General features: G+C 38.7%; 7 protein-coding genes and 3 non-coding genes across 17 annotated transcripts; 4 read left to right on the forward strand and 6 right to left on the reverse strand.

Moving 5' to 3' along the window:
• Nucleotides 1-1,090: 1,090 nt before the first annotated feature.
• LOC104772918 (glutathione S-transferase T3-like) lies at nt 1,091-2,089 on the forward strand. The gene has a single exon (XM_010497472.2). It carries the CDS (start codon nt 1,091-1,093, stop codon nt 2,033-2,035), a length of 945 nt encoding a protein of 314 aa, XP_010495774.2. The 3' UTR covers nt 2,036-2,089.
• Nucleotides 2,090-4,762: 2,673 nt separating this feature from the next.
• On the forward strand, nt 4,763-5,671 carry LOC104711303 (ethylene-responsive transcription factor ERF105). The gene has a single exon (XM_010427993.3). It carries the CDS (start codon nt 4,832-4,834, stop codon nt 5,513-5,515), a length of 684 nt encoding a protein of 227 aa, XP_010426295.1. The 5' UTR covers nt 4,763-4,831; the 3' UTR covers nt 5,516-5,671.
• A 972-nt stretch (nt 5,672-6,643) lies between these two features.
• LOC104711304 (ethylene-responsive transcription factor ERF105) lies at nt 6,644-7,663 on the forward strand. Its single transcript, XM_010427994.3, has one exon. The coding sequence runs from the start codon at nt 6,798-6,800 to the stop codon at nt 7,503-7,505; it is 708 nt and encodes a 235-aa protein (XP_010426296.1). The 5' UTR covers nt 6,644-6,797; the 3' UTR covers nt 7,506-7,663.
• A 1,168-nt stretch (nt 7,664-8,831) lies between these two features.
• Nucleotides 8,832-12,213, reverse strand: LOC104711305 (lipid droplet phospholipase 1). Its single transcript, XM_010427996.3, has 11 exons — nt 11,823-12,213; nt 11,436-11,646; nt 11,269-11,336; nt 10,945-11,015; nt 10,613-10,858; nt 10,224-10,387; nt 10,071-10,126; nt 9,935-9,987; nt 9,732-9,843; nt 9,392-9,489; nt 8,832-9,165 (listed from the first exon to the last, which is right to left on the reverse strand). Exons 2-11 carry the CDS (start codon nt 11,573-11,575, stop codon nt 9,094-9,096), a joined length of 1,080 nt encoding a protein of 359 aa, XP_010426298.1. The 5' UTR covers nt 11,576-11,646; nt 11,823-12,213; the 3' UTR covers nt 8,832-9,093.
• Nucleotides 12,214-12,712: 499 nt separating this feature from the next.
• On the reverse strand, nt 12,713-12,812 carry LOC147948880 (small nucleolar RNA snoR31). The gene has a single exon (XR_015586449.1). It is a non-coding gene; the product is annotated as a small nucleolar RNA snoR31 (small nucleolar RNA).
• Nucleotides 12,813-12,911: 99 nt separating this feature from the next.
• LOC147948881 (small nucleolar RNA R30/Z108) lies at nt 12,912-13,008 on the reverse strand. The gene has a single exon (XR_015586433.1). It is a non-coding gene; the product is annotated as a small nucleolar RNA R30/Z108 (small nucleolar RNA).
• Nucleotides 13,009-13,133: 125 nt separating this feature from the next.
• Nucleotides 13,134-13,243, reverse strand: LOC147948882 (small nucleolar RNA Z107/R87). Its single transcript, XR_015586452.1, has one exon. It is a non-coding gene; the product is annotated as a small nucleolar RNA Z107/R87 (small nucleolar RNA).
• Nucleotides 13,244-13,722: 479 nt separating this feature from the next.
• On the forward strand, nt 13,723-15,247 carry LOC104711307 (uncharacterized). Of its 2 annotated transcripts, XR_015580758.1 has the most exons (7): nt 13,723-13,927; nt 14,000-14,092; nt 14,183-14,429; nt 14,501-14,597; nt 14,679-14,744; nt 14,840-15,072; nt 15,209-15,247. XR_015580758.1 is itself a non-coding variant. In XM_010427998.3 (6 exons), the coding sequence occupies exons 1-6, from the start codon at nt 13,756-13,758 to the stop codon at nt 15,020-15,022; spliced, it is 858 nt and encodes a 285-aa protein (XP_010426300.1). In that variant the 5' UTR covers nt 13,723-13,755; the 3' UTR covers nt 15,023-15,138. The 2 variants fall into 2 exon arrangements, 1 of the variants encoding a protein (XP_010426300.1); XM_010427998.3 differs by lacking the exon at nt 15,209-15,247 and having other exon boundaries at nt 14,840-15,138.
• On the reverse strand, nt 15,106-16,753 carry LOC104711306 (uncharacterized). The gene is made up of 2 exons (XM_087485892.1): nt 16,144-16,753; nt 15,106-16,066 (listed from the first exon to the last, which is right to left on the reverse strand). The coding sequence occupies exons 1-2, from the start codon at nt 16,651-16,653 to the stop codon at nt 15,272-15,274; spliced, it is 1,305 nt and encodes a 434-aa protein (XP_087342018.1). The 5' UTR covers nt 16,654-16,753; the 3' UTR covers nt 15,106-15,271.
• A 339-nt stretch (nt 16,754-17,092) lies between these two features.
• On the reverse strand, nt 17,093-20,379 carry LOC104711308 (uncharacterized). Of its 7 annotated transcripts, none has more exons than XM_010428000.3 (9): nt 19,907-20,345; nt 19,291-19,430; nt 19,047-19,146; nt 18,856-18,954; nt 18,340-18,687; nt 18,141-18,233; nt 17,829-18,035; nt 17,459-17,741; nt 17,093-17,332 (listed from the first exon to the last, which is right to left on the reverse strand). In XM_010428000.3, exons 1-8 carry the CDS (start codon nt 20,246-20,248, stop codon nt 17,475-17,477), a joined length of 1,596 nt encoding a protein of 531 aa, XP_010426302.1. In that variant the 5' UTR covers nt 20,249-20,345; the 3' UTR covers nt 17,093-17,332; nt 17,459-17,474. The 7 variants fall into 7 exon arrangements, with proteins under 7 accessions (XP_010426302.1, XP_087342042.1, XP_087342039.1 ...); XM_087485916.1 differs by having other exon boundaries at nt 19,047-19,135; nt 19,907-20,326; XM_087485913.1 differs by having other exon boundaries at nt 19,047-19,156; nt 19,907-20,326.
• Nucleotides 20,380-20,420: the final 41 nt, after the last annotated feature.

Genomic DNA, 20,420 nt, shown 5'->3' on the forward strand with positions numbered 1-20,420 from the left:
GAAGCCGATCTTCTGTCGCATCCAAAGCCGGTCCGATCTTCTGTCCCGAAGCTTGTCCGGCGGTTCGATCTTCTCTCCCGAAGCGATCTTTCTCTGTCACCCGATGCTTGTCCGGCAGGTGAATCGTGCTAATTAAGGTTTGTCTTCTTCCCCCAATATTCGATTTAACCTTGATAGGCGCTGATTATCGAATTAGGGTTAGAGAATTGGGATTATCGAATTAGGGTTTTCGAATTAGGGTTTTCGAATTAGGGTTATTGAATTAGGGTTATTGAATTAGGGTTATTTTAGGGTTATTGAATTAGGGTTAATGATTTAGGTTTTGTTGCTTTGGTCTCGTTCTGTTTTTTCATGTGTTTGTTGGATCGTTTAGTCTCTGTGTGAAGATCGAGTTGTTTCTGTGTCTGTGTCTGTGTGAAGATCGAGTTGTGTCTGTGTCGTTTGTGTCTGTGTGAAGATCGAGTTGTGTCTGTGTCTCGGTCTTTCTTTTTTTTTAACATTGAGTTTGGTTAAACTTTGGTATTTTTGTCTTAATTGTTCAAGGATCAACATCTTGTGTCTCGGTCTTTTTTTTTAACATTGAGTTTGGTTAAACTTTGGTATTTTTGTCTTAATTGTTAAAGGATCAACATCTTTGTGTCATTCGTATGGTTTGTTCATAGTTTTTTTTTTAACATTGAGTTTGGTTAAACTTTTGTTTTTTTTTTCTTAATTCACAAAGTATTTTAGGTTTCTCAATTGGTAGTTGTAATGTGTACTTCTAATAAATTGTGATTGTTGTGTAGTTGGTTGTATTTAATTTTGGTGTGGTTTGTTCATAGTTTCTTGTTTAATTTTGTTAGTTGTAATGTGTACTTGTCATAAATTGTGATTAGACATTGGTTGTTTGGTCTTTAAGTTTTGCTACTTATTGCAAGTTAGCTTTTAACCCATAAATCTCTTTCATTTAGTAACCCTTTCTCACTTGTCATTCGCTTATCACTTCTCTTCTATACTCACTTCTCTTCTCTTCTCTTCTCTTCGCATTCCTTCTCTTCTATACCCGCTTCTCTTCTCTTCTTTTCTCTTCTCTTCCTATTCGTTTCTTCTTATGGATTCTACGAATCCCTTCTTTCAGTCTTCTTCTTACTTAAACTTGCTTAACAGTCAAGAAGAAGGTGGGTTAAATGAAAACTTTCGTTGGGAAAGTTATCCACCTTCTGGACAGAGCTCCCAACCTTCTCCTTACAGCTCCCAACCCTCTCCTCAAAGCTCCCAACCTTCTCCTCACAGCTCCCAACCTTCTCCTCACAGCTCACAAGAAACACCATTGGAGCGCAAGGAGAGAAAGACATGGACACCTGCTGATGATGAAGTCTTGATCTCCGCATGGCTCAACACTTCAAAAGATGCCATCGTTGCAAATCAACAAAAGGGAGGAAGCTTCTGGCAAAGGATTCAAAAATACTATGCTGACACTTCTCATGCTAGAAATGGTGGTGAACAGATGCTGGTGACACATTGCAAGCAGCGTTGGCACAAGATAAATGACCAAACTAACAAGTTCTGTGCGGCATTCGCAGCTGCTGAGAGACAGAACAGCTCTGGTCATTCTGAAAATGATATCATGATCAATGCACATGATATCTACTTCGCTGACCATATGAAGAGATTTAATCTTGAACATTGTTGGTTTCGGTTAAGGTTTGAGCAGAAATTTCTATCCCTGAACACTATTAACACGCTCCCATCTCAGCCTGCAACAAAGAGGAAACAAGCTGCTGAAGGGTCACAATCATCAAGCTCCAATGTTGATGATCATGAGAAACGGCCAGAAGGGATCAAGGCTGCCAAGGCGAAGAGGAACAATGCTCAGTCCACAAACGTGAAGACTCTTGCTGAGTATAAGAGTATGTGGGATGTCAAGAAAGAGGAATTGGCTGAAAAGGAGAAACTACAGAAGCTGGCCATCCTAGACACTCTCCTAGCCAAAAAAGAACCCTTGAGTGCGAGTGAAGAAATCATCATGAACAAGATAGTGTCCCAGTATTTCTGATATTAGAGCATGTGTTTGTTGTTTGTTTTTCTTGCTTAGTACTCGGCTTATGTATTTGATTTGTATTCCCTGTTTGTTTGATTTGTATTTCCTGTTTAAGTATTTCTTAATCAGTTGTGTATTTCTTGTTTCAAACTAAATTAATATAAGTCTATTTTAATTTCTAGTACTCGTCTATTTTAATTTCTAGTACTCGGCTATTGTATAAACTAACTTAATCAGATTGTGTATTGTTGTACTAAGTCTAATCTGCTTCTTCTTGTTTATCTTCAGGTTACGTAAGACATGGGCCACGACTATAGCTATTCCCAGCCTTCTTCATCCTATCTGGCTGATAAGTACTCAGAGGACACTGCGGATAGAGAGCTAGATGCTTTGATTTGTATGGATGAAGCAGAGTCGAGGCAATACCCACCTCAGCCGGAGGTGGAGCATGGATTCCCGAAGGAATGTTATGTGGTGTGAAGCCTTTTCTATCCAACTGCTACAACAGAAGGTATGTGATGAAGTATAAGTTTAAATAAAGTATAAGTGTAAGTTTCGTATACGTACTAACTCCTTATTTATTGCAGGTTCTTCACATGTCCAAATGTCGATGATGGTGAGATGCATATTCACAAGTGGTGGGATGTGGCTGTAATGGAGGAGTTGAGGGACAGTGATAGACGATTTGAAGTGATGGCTGAGAAGGTAGATTACTTAACCTTGTTCAATGATGAGAGTAACGCAACTGAACAGAAACTGGTAAGGTTGGAGAATGTAGTTAATGAGATACGTAAGGAAAATAAGTTAAGAAAATTTACTGATTTGCTGGTTGTAGGTGTAATCATCATTTTCACATGTATTTTGTTCATGTTGGTGTAATGATTTACACGGGTACTTGTTATTTTCTTATCATGTATGTTGTTTTGTTTTGGTCTCTCACGGGTATTACATGTATTTTGACTATGTTCTGTCATGGGTACTTGTTGACAGTGTTGACGAGTATGTCCGAATTGGTGCTTCGACAGCTCGGAAATGTTTGCACGAATTTACCGCCGCCATCATCCAAGTGTTTGGAGATGAATACTTAAGACGTCCTACACAGGAGGATCTACAAATACTACTCTATCAGAATGAACAGCGTGGATTTCCCGGGATGATTGGTAGCATTGACTGTATGCATTGGGGGTGGAAAAATTGTCCCACGGCTTGGAAAGGCATGTATTCACGATCAACCGGAAAACCTACAATTGTGCTGGAAGCAGTAGCTTCGTATGACCTCTGGATATGGCATGCCTTTTTTGGAGCTCCAGGTACTATGAACGATCTTAATATTCTTGATCGATCTAATGTTTTTGATGACATAATAACCGGTCAAGCTCCGGAAGTCAACTTTGTTGTCAACGGAAGGGAGTACAACTTGGCGTACTATCTCACTGATGGTATTTATCCAAATTGGGCAACTTTTATTCAATCAAACCGACTTCCACAAGGTAGGAAAAAATCTCTCTTTTCTAAAAAACAAGAAGCTGTGAGGAAAGATGTTGAGCGTGCCTTTGGAGTCTTGCAAGCTAGATTCGCCGTTATTAAAAATCCGTCTCGTTTATGGGATAAAAACAAAATGGCAAATGTAATAAGATCATACATAATACTCCATAATATGATTGTCGAAGACGAACGACATACATACAGTTACCGAAACATTATTTCTGAATTTCAACACGGAGAACATGTGGATCAAACATTTATCGTTTGTGCCGCCGGTGTGGGTTCAAATATCATCAGTACGATTACTCGTCAAACAAGACTTCGGGATAAACAAGCTCATGATCAACTAAAACAAGATTTGATTGAGCATATTTGGACAAACTTTGGACATCTTCCGGATAATGAAGTTTGATTTTAAAATTTCTATGAATTGAATAAAATGTTTGTTTTTGTTTTGATGTTTTTATGTTATATTTTTAATGTTATTAATCTCTAAATTGTATGTTTTTGTATTTTCTTTCTTTAAATAATTAATCTTTAAACTTTCAAAATATTATTATTTTATTTGGGGGACCAAATACAAATACATCCCAATGCTCCTACTACAAATAAGAAACCCTCAAAATATTAGTATTAAATGTGGGGGACCAAAAAAAGTTCCACACCAATGTGGATGGTCTAATAACTATACTATATTGCTTAGCCGTGAAAGGCACAGAACTCAAGTAACCAAATTCAGAATAATTTCAAAGTTCAAACAATTAAACGAAAGAATACGTTTCAAATAATGCGGCCAAAAGAGCTACTACAAGTCTACGTACAACCACCAAATCATATAATCCAGTGTGCCAGACGAGAATCCAAGGCAGCCATATTTGTCTAAAACAGGCAAGTGGAGGACAAACACATTCGTGCATCCAACTTCTCCAAAATATAAATTACCCATAAAAGTATATAAAAAAGTGTCAAATTTTTATTCAAAACTTCTCTTTAAAAACATTTTCTTAATTTGTCTTGGATATGAAAAAATCTGGAAGCCGACACTAGCTTCATAATTGATATGGCCCCCTCCACAACAAAAAGACAAAGGCTCAAATCCTTTCTTATCTTAAAAATAATAATTTAGAGTCCACTTGCCACACTCCAAATCAACAAAAGAACCACACAAGTCAAAATATTGAAAAAGGATCCTTCCTCTCTCCAACACAAGAAGCTCACTACGAACCCTCTCACTTCCCACTTCTATATATAACCTCAAATCCCAAAAACTAAAAACCCACATTCAAAACCACAATCGAAAACACAAAGAAAACTTTAGCATCATCTATGGCTTCTTCACATCAACAACAACAGCAACAATTAGAACAAGACCAATCAGCTTTAGAACTCATAACCCAACACCTCCTTACCGATTTCCCTTCCTTAGAGACCTTTGTCTCCACCATCCACCACTCCACCACCTCAAGTACTCTAAGCCAACGCAAGCCACCTCTTACTACCATTGCCGTTCCTACTACTGCACCGGTGGCTCAAGAGGAGGAGAATCAAAGGCATTACAGAGGCGTCAGGAGACGACCGTGGGGTAAGTATGCGGCTGAGATCAGAGACCCTAGCAAGAAAGGTGTTCGTGTTTGGTTAGGGACTTTTGACTCGGCCATAGAAGCTGCAAGAGGTTACGACAAGGCTGCTTTTAAACTACGAGGAAGTAAAGCCATTCTTAACTTCCCACTCGAAGCAGGCAAGCACGAGGACTTAGGAGACAACAAGAAGAAGACTGTGTCTTTAAAAGAAAAGAGGAAGAGACAAGTAACAGAGGATGAAAGCCACCTGAGCAGCCATAAAGCTGTGAAGAGGGAAGAAGTTCAAGCTCAGGCTGATGCTTGTCCATTAACACCGTCGAGTTGGATGGGGTTTTGGGACAAAGCAGACAGTAAAGAGATGGGAATATTCTCCGTGCCTCCTTTATCTCCTTATCCATCTCTAGGATACTCTTCACTAGTGTTTACGTAAACGTCCGAGGATCAAATCTGGAAAATTCCAGCATTAGGTGACATTAGCAACTTTAAATTGTGTTAAAAGCTTCGAAGATTAGCTGATTGTAAAAAAAAATGCTTTACTATATTCATTCATTCTTCTTAAATGCGATTCTTTCTACCTTTCCTTAAACGAGCACAAGAGTATGATGATCTTTTTTATAGCATGTCTTCCTTTTTCTTAAACGAAAACAAAGAGGAAATTCGAACTTACAAGACCTATTAATGAGCCCTTCGAACAAAACGATTGGCCTCCAAGACTAGGTCGCTCTGTCTAATAGTGCAGAAACCCACAAAACACTTTGCTTCAACCCTATAATATAGGGCCTATATATTTTCACCATAGAACAAAAAATCTCATCAGTAATAAAGTACATGTAGATATAGTTTGATAACGACTGACCCACTGGTTACTGGTGATAGACTGATAGTGGAGTAATTCTTACAAACGGACTCCAAGAGAAGCTGGACCTACCTTCAAGAAAAGTATATGATAAAGATGTCTACATTTTGAAGAACTGATCTCACTCATATAGACATAAACTGACTACACAGACAATTCAATGGCAAAAGAGCCCAACAAAGACAGAGAAACTACTTTGGAACCACCGGAATGTTCATACCCTTGCAATATACATATAAACCATTTGACTAAGCTGAAAGCTGGCTACACAACATCAAACCATGTGGGTATTTCAGAAGTCGAAGTATCACATACAAATTAATATACTGTATACACGTTGTACTGACGAACATTGAACTGAAGTATAGTACCAAGACAATGAGTAATTTATGGAAGTCCTCCTGAACATACAAACATCGAGATATTGTCTAAAAGAGGCAAGTCGACAAACACTCGTGCATCCACCTTTCCAAAATATAATTAAACTTTACCCCTAAAAAGTTAACAAAAAATGTGTCTCTTTTTCTTTCAAATTTCTCTAATAAAAACAATTTTAAAATGTGTATCGGATACGAAGAAACCTGGAAATAGACACTAGCTTGATGATGGCCCCTCACTGATAAAGAAAATTCCAAAATCCCTCCTTTCTTATCTTAAAGTTAAAATATTTAAAGCCCACTTGCCACACTCCAAAACAACAGTAGAAGTAAACAAGTCAAAGAATTGAAAAGGATCCTTCCTCTGTCAAACCAACGAAACCTCTCACTTCCCACTTTTATATAACCCTGCAATCTCAAAAACCAAAATCCACAATCGAAGAAAAAGAATCAAATAGAAAAAGACTCCAAAATCATCTATGGCATCTACACATCAACAAGAACAAGACCAATCAGCTTTAGATCGCATAACCCAACACCTTCTTACCGATTTTCCTTCCTTAGAGACCTTTGTCTCAAACATCCACCACAGCACCACCTCCACTCTAAGCCAACGCAAGCCACCTCTTGCCACCATTGCAGTTACTACTGCACCAGTGGCTCAAGAGGATGATCAAAGGCATTACAGAGGCGTGAGGCGAAGACCGTGGGGTAAGTATGCAGCTGAGATCAGAGACCCAAACAAGAAAGGTGTTCGTGTCTGGTTAGGGACTTTTGACACAGCCATGGAAGCTGCAAGAGGCTACGACAAGGCTGCTTTTAAACTACGAGGAAGTAAAGCCATTCTTAACTTTCCACTCGAAGCAGGCAAGTACAAGGACTTAGAAGACAACAACAACAATAATAAGACTGTATTTTTAAAGGCAAAGAGGAAGAGACAAGTAATGGAGGATGAAAGCCATGGAAGTAACCTGTGTATCCATAAAGCTGTGAAGAGAGAAGAAGCAGAAGTTCAGTCTCAGGCTGAGGCTTGTCCGTTAACGCCGTCAAATTGGATGGGGTTTTGGGACGGAGAAGACAGTAAGGAGATGACAATATTCGCCGTGCCTGCGTTATCTCCTTATCCATCTTGTGGATACTCTCAACTCGTCCTTACAGAAGCTTTTGGGTCAAATTGTGAACATTAGGTGACATCAACTTTGGATTACTCTCAAAACAAGCAAAACATTAAAAAAAATCGAACTTGTTGATCTTAAGGGTTGTATTCAAGATTCCTCATGGAGTGAACTAGCTTCTAGATTAGTTGACTGTAATTGCTATACTATATTCATTCATTCTTCTAAAATGCAATTCTTTCAACCTCCTTTAAGAACTCAAGAGGATGATTGGATTCTTATAGAACAAAGAGGAAGTTCAAACTTACAAGACCATGGTAAGAAACCGTTCGAATAATACGATAAGAATCCAAGACTTTGGTCGCCATCCAATAGTGCAGACATCCATAAACAGATGGACATTGCTTCAACCCTATATATTTCACCATAGAACAAAAATTTGCATCATTTAATAAACTAGATGGCAGCATATAGTTTGATAAAAACTGAACCCATTGGTTACTGATGATGCTGAACTAAATTCTTACAAATATACTCTAAGAAAAGCTGGACCTACCTTCAAGAGAACCAAAAGATAAGATATCTACATTTCGGAAGAGCTGATCATGTAGAGTACATAAACTGACTACACACAGACGATTCCACGGCCAATGGAAGGGTCCTATAGAGACAGGAAAACTACTTTGGTTCTACCGGAACTTTCATCCCCTACAATGAAACCATTTTAACCAAGCAGAAAACATGCTGCAAAACATCAAATCCAGTGGATCTTCGATCAACAACCAAGTTCCATTCAGATCCCAAATCCTCTCATTCTCTGTTGGCATCTGAAGTGGAAATATTACATAAGAATGAATATTTACATTATACTGAAGAAATCCATTGAACTAAAAAGTACGAAAGGAAACAAGGCAACAACTTAAGGAGGTCTTGAACCAACATACCTGTATTTGCCAGATCATTATCAATGTCCATAATGCAGAGATACAGACTGCCCAAGACACAAAAAATTCAGTATGATTAATAAAAAACCTAAGCCATCTGTTTGTCACCCGCTCCACCTGAGCTTCGGCTTCCAGATGTACGTGATGCTAAAGTTCGTAACATGTTCACACCATACAACAAAACAAGAGTATCTTGATCATTCCAAGTCAGTAAATCAAAGGGAACAACCAATGCAAAAGGTCGTAACATGTTCACATCATACAACAAAACAAGAGTATCTTGATCGTTCCAAGTCACTAAATCAAAGGGAACAACCAAAGGGGAATACTGGATATGAGAGAGTATTGATTGCATTTTAGTGCTACACCCTGACTGTTAAAAATGTTTTTTATTAAGTGACACCGCTAACTCAGTAGGTTTCTTCTAAATAGAACAAATATACAGGCACACAACTTCCAGAATTTATACTTTCCATTGCATAATATAATACATGATACAATTGAATTGAACAAGCTTTCCTTTGCTGCTAAACCATGTATCAAATACATTGGTCATAATCGACATCTTGCTACCTGAGCACTCACAGAAAAAATTTGATGATTTTTATAGTGTAAACAACTACGTGACATATCTCGTCCGACTGGAAAACTGTTGCTTTACTATTGAGTCCTTAGTTATCTTGTCCCAGACTCTTGGGTGATGAAAGTTTACTGATCTAGGCATGGAAATGATCGATGATATGCTCTATGACATCTGCTCCTTCTATATGCATATCTTCATTTTTAACCTGTAAATGGCATAACACAGGCTATTATTAGACTTCATGTTTTCACTAGAAAGTATGTGGAAATTCATCCTATCAGAATGAATTAACACTCCGATATTGTTTAAGCTTAATAACAACAGAAAGATAACTATCACGAAAAGATGCAATTAAAACCCTTAGGAAGGAGGATAAACAAATGTTATATCTTAGGACACGTGAGGGATGACAGGAGAGACTAGAGAGTGACCTGTATAACATTATGGGCAGCGAACCTCTGCCTGCAACTGTGAAAGCTAACATCAACTTTTTCCCATGATACAGAGGACAGACCTTTGATAATTTCTTCTGCAAAATCGACAAGGATTATAACTTAAATACATCATGCTGTTTATTAAAATAAGAAAGCAGAAGCACTACAAATGGTAGACCAACATATGAATTGTTTGTAGTGAACACTAATCTTTCTACCAGCTAATGAGATCTAAGGCATAGAAAGTAGAAATAGAAATAAGAGAAGTGAGCAATAAGTTCTACAATATAACTAATAAACGCCTAAACGGTCAGTATGTCATCAAGTGCAAGCTAACCTTCTATGTCGTCTGAATGATTCTCGCCTTCTGGTATGTCCTCAACATCACATGCCTTACAGAGTTCTTCGTAAACAATATGAGGATACTTATCATTCAGAGAATCTTCCCACTGGGTCAACAAGAAATTATTCATTTATTAGAGAGACCCATCATATCAAAATTCTGAAGCCAATGAAGTAATCCAGTAAGAGTCAAATTACCTTAGGCAATTCACTGTCACGTCTAATAGATGCAGTCTTCCAGCCAACGACGCCTATTCAGATTTAGTGAAGGAAAGGAAATGTAATTTCATATGCTACAAAGCGTATTACTACAAACAACACACATAAAGGATACGATCATAGCCCACATTTGAATAAACCACCCGCCTTTTGAAGGCACGTAGTGCAGATCTGCAATAGAGAAAACCGTTTTCCAGTGAGAACAGAACTCCTTCGAGAAATGGTTAGGTGAATTAACTTGTGAAAAATGGGGCATAGGCTGGCATACATGAATTGACAGTCACCGGTATCTTCCACCATGCGTCGAAGCAAGGGTGGTTTTCCATCATCTTCATCTTTCAAGAATAGGTGCCGGCCAGTTCTTTTAAATATCCAGTGGATAATGAGGCCTGCAACTTTCTCAATGGAAGAAAACCCAAAGAGAAACGGGACCTGGAATGAGAGAACAAACAACTCCTATGAGAATAACATCTAGACATAAGTATTAATAGTAATTCAATTATACAAACATATCTCCATGGTTAAAGAAAGCAAATCATGTTATCTTTACATTCACAAGAATCATGTAATGCAATGAACTTTGTAGAAGAGAATTCGTTTCAACTTCAAACAAATCACTAGAATAAACACACTATGCATGCACATAAGAAGATTTACCTGTTTATTACCCATTGAACCCAAATGTGGAGTAGCTACAGTAATAAAGTTTATAGCCTCTAGTCCACATATAGTGCCTCTGGAAGGCCCTTCACTACTCTCTGCTAACGGTTCTTTCAAATCTTCTTCCTGATTAGCTGGCTTGTACAATTTCCCAATAGCATACCTTGCTGCAAGCCCTCCCAAAGAATGTGCAACAAAGGAGATTTTACGGATATTTGGTCTTTTCTGAATAATTTCGAGTACCTGTGACATGCATTTCGTTACATCAAACAGAGTCCAACTTCCCTAATGGCTAAATGAAAGAGTAAAATACGTATATGATGGCTTACCTCAGATGCAAGACGTTCACCCATTACATCCACACCATCTAGAGTAAGCGCAGATGCATTCTTTTCACTACCTGCTTAGAAATAGCAAGATCATAAGAATCTTGGGGACGATATAAGTCTCAAAAGCATCAGCAATAGAGATAATTGCCAGCTACATAAACCCAATAGTAGCAAGAGAGAGAACAACATAACCCAATTAAAGGGACCACTAACTAAAGTATAATTCTGAACAGGGAAACTAATCCTAATTAGCCAAATTCCTAAAACCGTCACAAATCAGATTTATGCATTAAGAAGAACAAAGTGTAAGAAGAATTGTCTTACAGTGAACAAATACTTTGTCAGGCAGCTTTTTAACGAATTGCTCAGCTCCAAACTTCCAATCATCCGTACTGCAGAACCAAAATTAGGAAACAACAATTACAATTCTCCTCCCAAATCTAATTCAAGTAAAATTCACAACTCACGGAGAGAAGAGAGGTTTTAAATACCTTCCCAAGATGCCATGGACCATAACAACGAGGTGATCAGCGGAAGAAGAATCAGAATTCTGACAACTCCAAACATCAAGGCTCCCATCAACAGACTCCGCGGAGCAAACACCGTTCTCCTCCTCTTGCTTATTCTCCATGGGATCAATCAGAGGTTCAAAACAAACGCCGAAGTTATCAAAATTGAAATTCGAATTCGACCCGATCGGATCTAGTTCACAGCATAAACACAGCCAATTTCAGGAACGAGGTACGATACAATGAGCCAATGAGAAGAATTGGGATAGAACAAAAAAAAAAAGGTGGGAATATAAATGAGGGATAGGGTAAGAGTAGAGAAAGTGGTTGGAGAGTGGGGATAAAGAGGGAGCAAAGAGACAGACTTGCCTGAGAAGGAAACACAGAAGCAAAAGACAAGATAAAAAAATGAATCCGTGGAAGTAAGGAATCGTCAAGTCGGCTTCCACAGGGACATTACCGACCTCCTGGGGGAACTGATGATTCTCTCTACGCCATTGCTTTTCTTTTTTTTTCTTTAATTTTTATTTTTCTGATTCGGGGAAAAATAAATATTTTTTCTGAACTACAAAAAATCAAAAATAATATTTTCACTTTACTCGATATGAGGGAATCAGTTATTTCGTTATAACCGAACTGCTCAACTTTTTTTTTCTTGGACAAACTGAATTGTGTTAGTATAAATTTGAAGTAAAGGTGTTTGTATTAAGAATACAGAGATAATCCGTTTCCACAAATGGTGATACCAATGAAATTCATTGATCAGCACAATGTTTCCATGCCTTCCATAGAATACCCTCATAAGCCTTATTGACCATTTTTGAGGGATCTTGTCTTTTTAAACCCAGTCCAGATTTGTATCTATTAATTAGCTGATTGCTTATTTACATTAAAGCAAGTTTGTTGTTATTATGCTCCAGTTTGATCTTCATAACCGAACGAATCAATGTCCAGTCTACTAGGTTTAAAGTCACGTCCAGTTGTACCATGTTAAGTGGTCATTCGTACAATACATCAATTGTCTATTAAGAACGGCAGATTCATTTTCATTCATCCTAAGATTGAAAGGCGTGGTACCAAATTAACTTGTTCTAATCCAATAAGATTGGCTTGTTTATATCCAATTGTTAATAACAATTTCGTGGTCACAAAAAAAAGGGATTAATAACTAAATTTCAGAATTCGCAGGAAACGATCACTTAAGATGACCAGGGGATACCAAAATAAACAGAATTATCTAAAAATTATAAGTAAAAAGTATAGATTCAGAAGCTAAACGGTTGACATTCACTTTGAGTTGCACAAAGCAACTCTCAGATCAAGTGTTGGATTAGATTAATTTTGCTTCATCATTATCACCACTCTTAAATTATCGTCATCCTCCTATAACTAATATTATTTGAATAAAACCAAGCAAACAAAACGATTCGAAATCAATTAAGAGAATGATAAAGGAGATAACTCAGTAGTGGCTAGTGATTTTAGGTTCGATTCTGCCAGCAATTCTCTTCAGCTATATCAGAAGAGGGAGCTGTATATCCTCATCGTTATCTCCTTTATTACCCCCAATCAAGATCCAAAAACAATTGTTCTCGAGAAAATCAATCAATTTGTAAAGCAAATTTCCCTAGAAAAATTCAGATTCGAAAACGAAAACAAAACTAAAGAAAAGAGAGAGAGGAAGGCTCAGATCAGCGGGAGTATCGACACAGATACGAATCAACCAATTATGGATGAAACGACTCATTCCGGTCTGTTGAGCTTGAAATTTCCGAGTCATCACTGCCAACAACTCTCTCTCCATCACATATCAACAAAAAACAAAAAACACTTAATAGCATCATAGAACCCTAATTATCCTAAAGAATCTAAAGAAGACGACGATTAAAACAGAAAAAGCTTCACAGATTAGAGAGAATCCTAGATTGTAAACTGATGATGAGGTTGACCACGGCGATTGCTTTCAATTTATAGGGGGACATCATAATTAGGGTTTTGCTAGGTCTTCTTCGGTGTAGTTTTCCTAAAGGCCCATTTTCGGCCCGTTAGAGTTTTCTAGAATTGTGCTGCTTCAGATTTCTCACTCGTCGTATTTAGGGTTTTGCTAGGTTTTCGGTGTGTAGTTTTTTCAAAGGCCCATTATCGGCCCGTTAAGGTTTCCAGAATTTGTGCCGCTTTGGCTTAATAAATTCGGTTTAATCTGGTTTAATCTGGTTTAATCTGGTTCTGTCTTGAAATTGAATTCTGATTTAAATATTTTCTCCTCTCTTTCTATTTTTTCTTAATTTACACTTACGGCCAAATGGACGCATTGAGAGCTTCTTACGGCGACGCTTCATCGGACTCCGATACCGATGATCTTCCTCCGCCGTGTTCCGTTCCTGCAATTCCCGGCGAGAAATCAACCGCTGATAAGGAATCGATTCCCCTTCCTCCTCCACCACTCTCGCTTCTCGAATCCATTGTATCCACAGGTATGATCCTCACGAACTTGTTACTCTCTCTCAAATCTGATTCATACTGATTCTTTTCTCTGAAATCTGAAGGTTCGCTGGATTTCTCCACAACAGAGCCTGTGGCTCGAGTTAGAAACTTCCCTCACGTCGATGGCAACTACGCGTTTTACGTTTACATCCCTGGTAAACCCTCTTTTTCTTAGAACCCTAACCAATTGCATCATTCAATTCTATCAAAATGTTCTTGCTAACTAGGATCAGTATGTGTTCTAGTTATTATACCTCCATCCTCGAAGAAGGAGATTGGTTGTTTCTTAAAGAAGGTTGCATCAGTTGTTCCTAATCTTCATTTAGTTGAAGCTGATGTGCCATTCAGCATTCTATGCAAGGATGATCAGAGGTTTAAGCGTGCATTGGGGAGAGAGTTCCATATAAGCTTAGGAAGGAGCGTTCCTATACGTGTTCATCAGATTAACTCAGTCGTTTCTATGCTTCGACAAAAGCTTCAGTTTCATAAGAGGTATAGCTACATTTTCCTTTATATACTATATGAACCAATAACGATGAGATTTGTGAAATTTTTTTCGACAGGTACTTGATTGATTTCAATAAGTGGGAAGTCTTTGTGAATGATGACTGTACTCGCTCTTTCCTTTCTTTGGAAATCACTACTTCAGGACTATCCGAGGTAATGCTGTAACAACAAAAGTTACCTTTGAATGTTAGCTTGATGTTAGGTATTGCACTGATGTTTATAGCTTTGTTTTAGATAAGCAAGCAGATCGATGCTGTTAATGAAGTTTACAAGTTTCACAATCTGCCAGAGTTCTACAAGGTATCTCCACTTATTATTCTATATAAAAGCTTGATTGTGTATGTAACAAATGTCTCTGTCACCAACACTTTACCCATCTGTATTTTTTCTTATAGGATCCGCGGCCGCATATTTCCTTGGTCTGGGCATTGGGTGACATTAGAAATTCACTAAAGGGAGCTGTTGATGGGGAACTGAGGAAGCTTAGAGCTGGTGGTTGTGTGCAGAATCGTATCTTTGCCTCTGAGTTTTCTGGGATCGAGTGTAAGATAGGAAAACAAAAACACAGAATATGTTAACTCCCAGATGAATAAGAATATCCCAATTTATGTGTTTAAAGACCTATCAGGTATGCATTTGTTAGTGTAACGACATAGAAGCATGAATGAAATGTTTTCTAGGGTATTCCACATTAGATGTATTCATGTCTCTTATTAAAAAAAAGGTCTTAACAAATCATAATAACAATGGTGATTTGTGGACAGTGATTGGCTAAATAAAGGTAGATATTGAACTGGCTGTTATATTACAAATCGTTTCCAAGAAAGTCAAATCATGGAACAAATTTTCGGTAATCTGGAGTCCACAAATTGTCCGAGCATGCTAATAGGCTTCTCGAGCAACCTCATCAGACTCGGGGTGGCAGCAGCAAGGATGGACGTGATGAGAATGCAGTAAAGCTTGACCTGATCAGGTGCAATGCTGGTCATGGCTGTGTTGTGCGAGAAATACATAGCCATCATACAAATCTGAAGCTGGAACCGCAATGGGAACCCGAGTGTGAGAATGTTGAGCATAGAGAGTGAAACCGAAAAGCCAATTGTGTTAAAGAACACAAACATAGTGAAAGCAACTCCATTGAAGGTCCCCATGATAGATTGCCCTGCTATATGAACTTGTTGATTTGTACCATTCACGCTCGTTGTGTTCTGGGATACAGCAGGTATTGAGCTATCTTGCCAGGTTCCACCTGGTGGAGTCAAGCTGGCCTGAAACGTAGCTGTGGCGACTAGTGAAGCCACCACCAGCAATGCGCTACGTGCTTCTGATGGTGAGTCTCTGTGCTTTTTGAAAGTAAAGTACTTAACAAGATCTTTGTGGCTTTGGGATCTCTCTTGGCATGTGGAAGTAGAAGTAGAAGTGGTTCTCTCGACATTAGTGGTACCAACGTCTCGCCCTCTTTGAGCTCCAGCTTCGATGAATTTCTCATAGATTTCTCTATCGCCAGCTTCGCTCGGAAACATAACCAGCAAATCCAGTGCAGAGAGACCCATCTTGTTCATAGCATTCACCTCAAATGACCTTGACTCTTCTGGCATTGCCTGAACCAACACTTCAATCACCTACAAGAATTTAAAAATTTAGATTTTGATTCTACTCTAAGACAAATATATAACCGCAACATAATTTTTAATCTTACCTGGCGACTTTTTCTCCATGTTGCAAGATGAAGAGCAGTGTTACCTTGTTCATCTTTCTTGTACAATACGTCAATTCGATTCTGCTCAGTGATCAAATCAACAATGGCCGTGACTGCTCCAGCCTCTTGGTGCAGAACAGCAAGGTGCAAAGCAGTTTGACCTTGGACCGTCTCGTCTTCTACGCAATCAACACAGCTCAACACTATCTCTCTGATAACATCTATTTTCCCTCTCATCGTTGCTAGATGAAGTGGAGTCTTTCCATCTTTACCTTTTAACCGGCAAAACTTCTTATCAATTCCCAAAATTGCCTTCACGGTCTCTACTTGACCGGCTGCTGCAGCCGCATGCAGAGGGCTAAAACCGTCTTTGTCCAAGTCAAAGACAACGCCTGACCGCTGCCTGAGGATTTTCCCGCCGATAGCATACTCTTCACGCCTAGGGTTAAAGGAGTTATGGAGAGGATCCGGCACGATCTCCTTTGGTAAATGAATCTCAAAAGCATCCATTTTGGTGATGATGCAGAAGGGAGAAAAGAGTTAGATTTTGAATATACAATGAAGGTGTGTGTACCCATCACGACAACCGCTTGAAATTATTCTATTACAAAACTCCCTTTGACATTTGACTTCGTAGCATATTAAGAAATCCTTAAATGGAACAAACGTTTACATAACAAGTGTCAGTTATTTTTGTATTATATATATGTTTTAAACCAGATATTCTGATCCGCAGACCACACCAACCAAAGAGATAAAATAACTTTTGGATATGAGAGTCAAAAGACCAAGTCCGATCTTAGCCGAATTGACTTATCTCCCATCATTTTCACACGATGAAATTTACGAAACTGTGTTTTTTGTTCAAGTGAGTTTGTTAGAATAAGGATATAAGGAACGTATCGAGATTAGACAAAAGAATAAGAATAATAGTCGAAAAAGGAATAAATCAAGTGAAAACTTGTGTTGTAATTGTATTCAATACTGTTTTGTAGCAAACAAAAAGGAGTATAAATCTTCTACATTCTGCAACTTCTCTCATTGAAATAAAGAAGAGATAGTTGTTATTACGTGAAAGAAAATAATAGACACTTAAAAAGACTCCTAAAATCCTATAAATCACTACAATCTCTTAAGATTTCTCTGTGGAGACTAACCCTTCTCTTCTGGAAAGTTTACATTTAACTTCCTGAAACACAATCAAAATCATGATCTGTAAGGGTTTAACTTCCTGAAAACACAACAATCAAAATCATGATCTGAAAAGGGCCGTCTTTGGTTTGTTCAATATCATCGTCAGATGCTAATACAGTACCAGATAGCTTCTGCTTCTAAAGACCAGGAATTGCCTCCAAGTTATACTTTTCTTCAGCTTTGGGAGTTTCGCCTTCTCGGCTCTCCTGCGTTTTCGGTTTCTTCAATGCATCTAGAGTCTGGAGATATGTATACGACGAACTCTGAGGGTATTTGCTGCTAGGATTGCTTATTTGACTAGCAAGAAACCGACGGATGAGTCCCCTCAGAAATGGAGCCATTGTATCCGGTTCATGTTCTAGGTAGTACATGATTCCTCCCATACATCCACAGAATAAAGCCACCTGGTTTCATTGGTAGGAATAAAACGTCAGTTCAATTGTTAAACGGGGTAGAAAGTTGGGATATAACAACAGTGGTTTGTATTGTACCTCAGCGTTTTTAATATCGGGAAGAAGGTGGCGGTTTATAAGTATCTCCCACAGAGAATCTCCTGCTCGTGGAAGAACGTATAGGGCAAGCTCAGAGCGTCTAGGTTTTTTCTCCAGCATAACCGAAAGGGCGGCTACACCACCCGCAAACCAATAAACGAGCTTGTGGTCCTTGGTTGCAACTTTTCTATGTGCACATATGAAAGCCTGGGGCAATTGGCTAACAGATATTTAGGCACATATATTTGAAATTGTTTTAGAAAACTATCTGTACAAAAGAATGGGCACAATCAAAATGTCAAAACCAGCTACCTGAAAAATCCCAACAAAAGCAGACAAGAAGGAAGTCGATCTAACTGAATCCCTAATTGCAAGCCAAGATGTCCGGTACGGGGAAGCCACAAACTGAAAGTGAAGGATGAAATCAGAAAATACAGATAATGTCTGACTAAAGGATAAACCATAAGATCTAAATGACTGAAATGACAGAGTTCTAAGGAAAAAGCCTTACCTTTTGCAGGTGTAGAACGACATATGGGACAAATGTCAGGGAGAAGTATAATGGAAATGTTTTCTTGAATGTAGCTGACATTGCATTAGCATTTTGGGCCAGACACGAGTTAGTGTTTGGATGAATAGCTGAACAAGGAATGATGGAAGCAAACTCTTCCACCTTCACGTCACTAGCTGGGTTTTTACTAGAAATATAGTCTGATAAGGAGGCTACATCGATTGGACCACCTCTGCAGCATTCTCTTACAGCCTGATAGACAGGCCTTGCAACTGGACCAGTCTTCTGAATAAATTCTCTATATGATTTTGGCAGGGTTTCAGGACGCATTATAAAGGCATACATAACCTGCACCGACCTCATTGCAACAAAATTAGTTTGCTGATTATAATCACTACTAAATCAGATTAGAGAGAATATGTATAGTACACAAAACTTTTCTTCAACATATATACCACTTCCATTACTAGAATTCAGAACACTGGAACAGGCAGAAAAGAGAAGAATCTCAATTACCTGAGAACAAGCAAGAGAAAAAAGTAATGAATCTCCATGTCTCCAATGGCTTCCCCAAAGATGGAACTTGTTCTTTGACTTTGCGGAATTGTAAGCCGCCTATTAATAAGAAGAAAGATCAGACACTCAAAAATACATCTGTGTGGTGATATAACTCGTACGACAGACAATACTATGACCATTAGATTTACCTGGCCTAATCTAGCCAAGAGGTATAGAGCAAGCGTGCGCCGCTGGTTGGAATCATCTAAAGCCAGGACAGACAAACCCGCAATTGAACCTGCTAAGACTCTGCTCCACCCTTAATCAAAGTCATAATAAGGTATATACTTTTCAAGCACTATGCACAAGCAAACAAGAGGAGCATATAAAAAAAACAGACACAACAATACAACCATGAAGACAATAGCGAACATAAACAAAGAATAGACTTACGAATTGAGTGGCGTCTCTTTCTTTCTCCACTTCCTCAAACAGCATCTAAGGGCATGATATGAGCCCGTAAAGCCACCAAATAGTAGACCAATACGACATGCCTCTTCCCTCACTATCAAATCTTTCTCTGAGACAAGTTGCTGCAACCAACGTTCATGTATTAGTGAATCACATTTACAAACACTCAGAGCATTATTAGTAGAACTTGAAGGGAGACCTATGGAAACAACATCTTTCGACACATCCTAGACAAAAGTCAAACACCTCACAGGTGCATCTAAACGTGTGTAGCCCAACTGGAAAATTCAACCTAGTCTTTGGAAAATAAGAACACAACATGGAAATGCGTGACAACAAGAAGAGATAATAGAGCATGCATCAAGATTTGAACAGTTTTTGCCTCTTGATAACAACAATTGAACTATTTTGGAACCGCCTCATATTTCTAAGTCGAAGTCAATGACCACCATTGGCTCTAATTTCAAAAGAATCGTATCAAATTGAACGATGAAGCAGACTCGTAACTCGTAAGACTCAAAATCTCAAACATAAACCATAGAAACTGCCACAAACAAAAAAATCACAAAAACAATCTTAATTCTCTCAATTCCCTCACCTTCAGATCAAGAAGCGAAGAATAAGACTGTCCCCTAGCGAGCTTAAAAGCGCGAAGAAGGATTCCGATCCCAACTCTAACACCATAAGAGAGAAGAAAGCTCTGACATAAATTCCCGATTGCATTGGCTACACAGGAAACGTCAGCGTGATCACAAAGCTCCGCATGAGATCCACGCGCGGCGGAGCGCTGTCTACGCTGAAGCTCCGCCATGGCATCGCGTAGCCTCTCCTCCGCCTCGCGAAGCCGGCGCTCAGCCTCCGAGCTGTCTTGAAGTAAAGGAGTTACCGGTGGAGGCGAATACGAAGGATCCAAAACCGGCTTGGAGAACGAAGAAGGCATCGTCGAGTAACGGAAATTGAAATCGGAAAGCTTCAAAGCTCGTCGCTATGTGTAAAATGATGCAATCAGAGAAATGTTGGGAGCAGTGAGGAAGAAGCGATTGGGATATGATGCTATGACACGTCATCATTTATTATTTTTTTGATTTTTTCCATTTTTCTTTATTTGGGAA

Source organism: Camelina sativa, chromosome 2, assembly GCF_030686135.1.
Source record: "Camelina sativa cultivar CO46 ecotype springtype chromosome 2, ASM3068613v1".
NCBI classification, from domain to species: Eukaryota; Viridiplantae; Streptophyta; class Magnoliopsida; order Brassicales; family Brassicaceae; genus Camelina; species Camelina sativa.

What these genes read in the sequence shown, in the direction of transcription:
- LOC104772918 (XM_010497472.2), top strand. Translation starts at nt 1,091, where the DNA reads ATGGATTCTACGAATCCCTTCTTTCAGTCTTCTTCTTACTTAAACTTG.
- LOC104711303 (XM_010427993.3), top strand. Translation starts at nt 4,832, where the DNA reads ATGGCTTCTTCACATCAACAACAACAGCAACAATTAGAACAAGACCAA.
- LOC104711304 (XM_010427994.3), top strand. Translation starts at nt 6,798, where the DNA reads ATGGCATCTACACATCAACAAGAACAAGACCAATCAGCTTTAGATCGC.
- LOC104711305 (XM_010427996.3), bottom strand. Translation starts at nt 11,575, where the DNA reads ATGGAGAATAAGCAAGAGGAGGAGAACGGTGTTTGCTCCGCGGAGTCT. An exon ending in TTCAAATGTGGGCTATGATC is followed by an intron (nt 9,988 to 10,070) that starts GTATCCTTTATG and finishes AAATCTGAATAG; the next exon opens with GCGTCGTTGGCTGGAAGACT. An exon ending in GTGACAGTGAATTGCCTAAG is followed by an intron (nt 9,844 to 9,934) that starts GTAATTTGACTC and finishes TTGTTGACCCAG; the next exon opens with TGGGAAGATTCTCTGAATGA.
- LOC104711307 (XM_010427998.3), top strand. Translation starts at nt 13,756, where the DNA reads ATGGACGCATTGAGAGCTTCTTACGGCGACGCTTCATCGGACTCCGAT. An exon ending in AAGCTTCAGTTTCATAAGAG is followed by an intron (nt 14,430 to 14,500) that starts GTATAGCTACAT and finishes TTTTTTCGACAG; the next exon opens with GTACTTGATTGATTTCAATA. An exon ending in CTACTTCAGGACTATCCGAG is followed by an intron (nt 14,598 to 14,678) that starts GTAATGCTGTAA and finishes GCTTTGTTTTAG; the next exon opens with ATAAGCAAGCAGATCGATGC.
- LOC104711306 (XM_087485892.1), bottom strand. Translation starts at nt 16,653, where the DNA reads ATGGATGCTTTTGAGATTCATTTACCAAAGGAGATCGTGCCGGATCCT. An exon ending in CATGGAGAAAAAGTCGCCAG is followed by an intron (nt 16,067 to 16,143) that starts GTAAGATTAAAA and finishes AAATTCTTGTAG; the next exon opens with GTGATTGAAGTGTTGGTTCA.
- LOC104711308 (XM_010427999.3), bottom strand. Translation starts at nt 20,248, where the DNA reads ATGCCTTCTTCGTTCTCCAAGCCGGTTTTGGATCCTTCGTATTCGCCT. An exon ending in TTTCTCTTGCTTGTTCTCAG is followed by an intron (nt 18,688 to 18,855) that starts GTAATTGAGATT and finishes AGGTCGGTGCAG; the next exon opens with GTTATGTATGCCTTTATAAT. An exon ending in CTTTTGTTGGGATTTTTCAG is followed by an intron (nt 18,036 to 18,140) that starts GTAGCTGGTTTT and finishes CAATTGCCCCAG; the next exon opens with GCTTTCATATGTGCACATAG.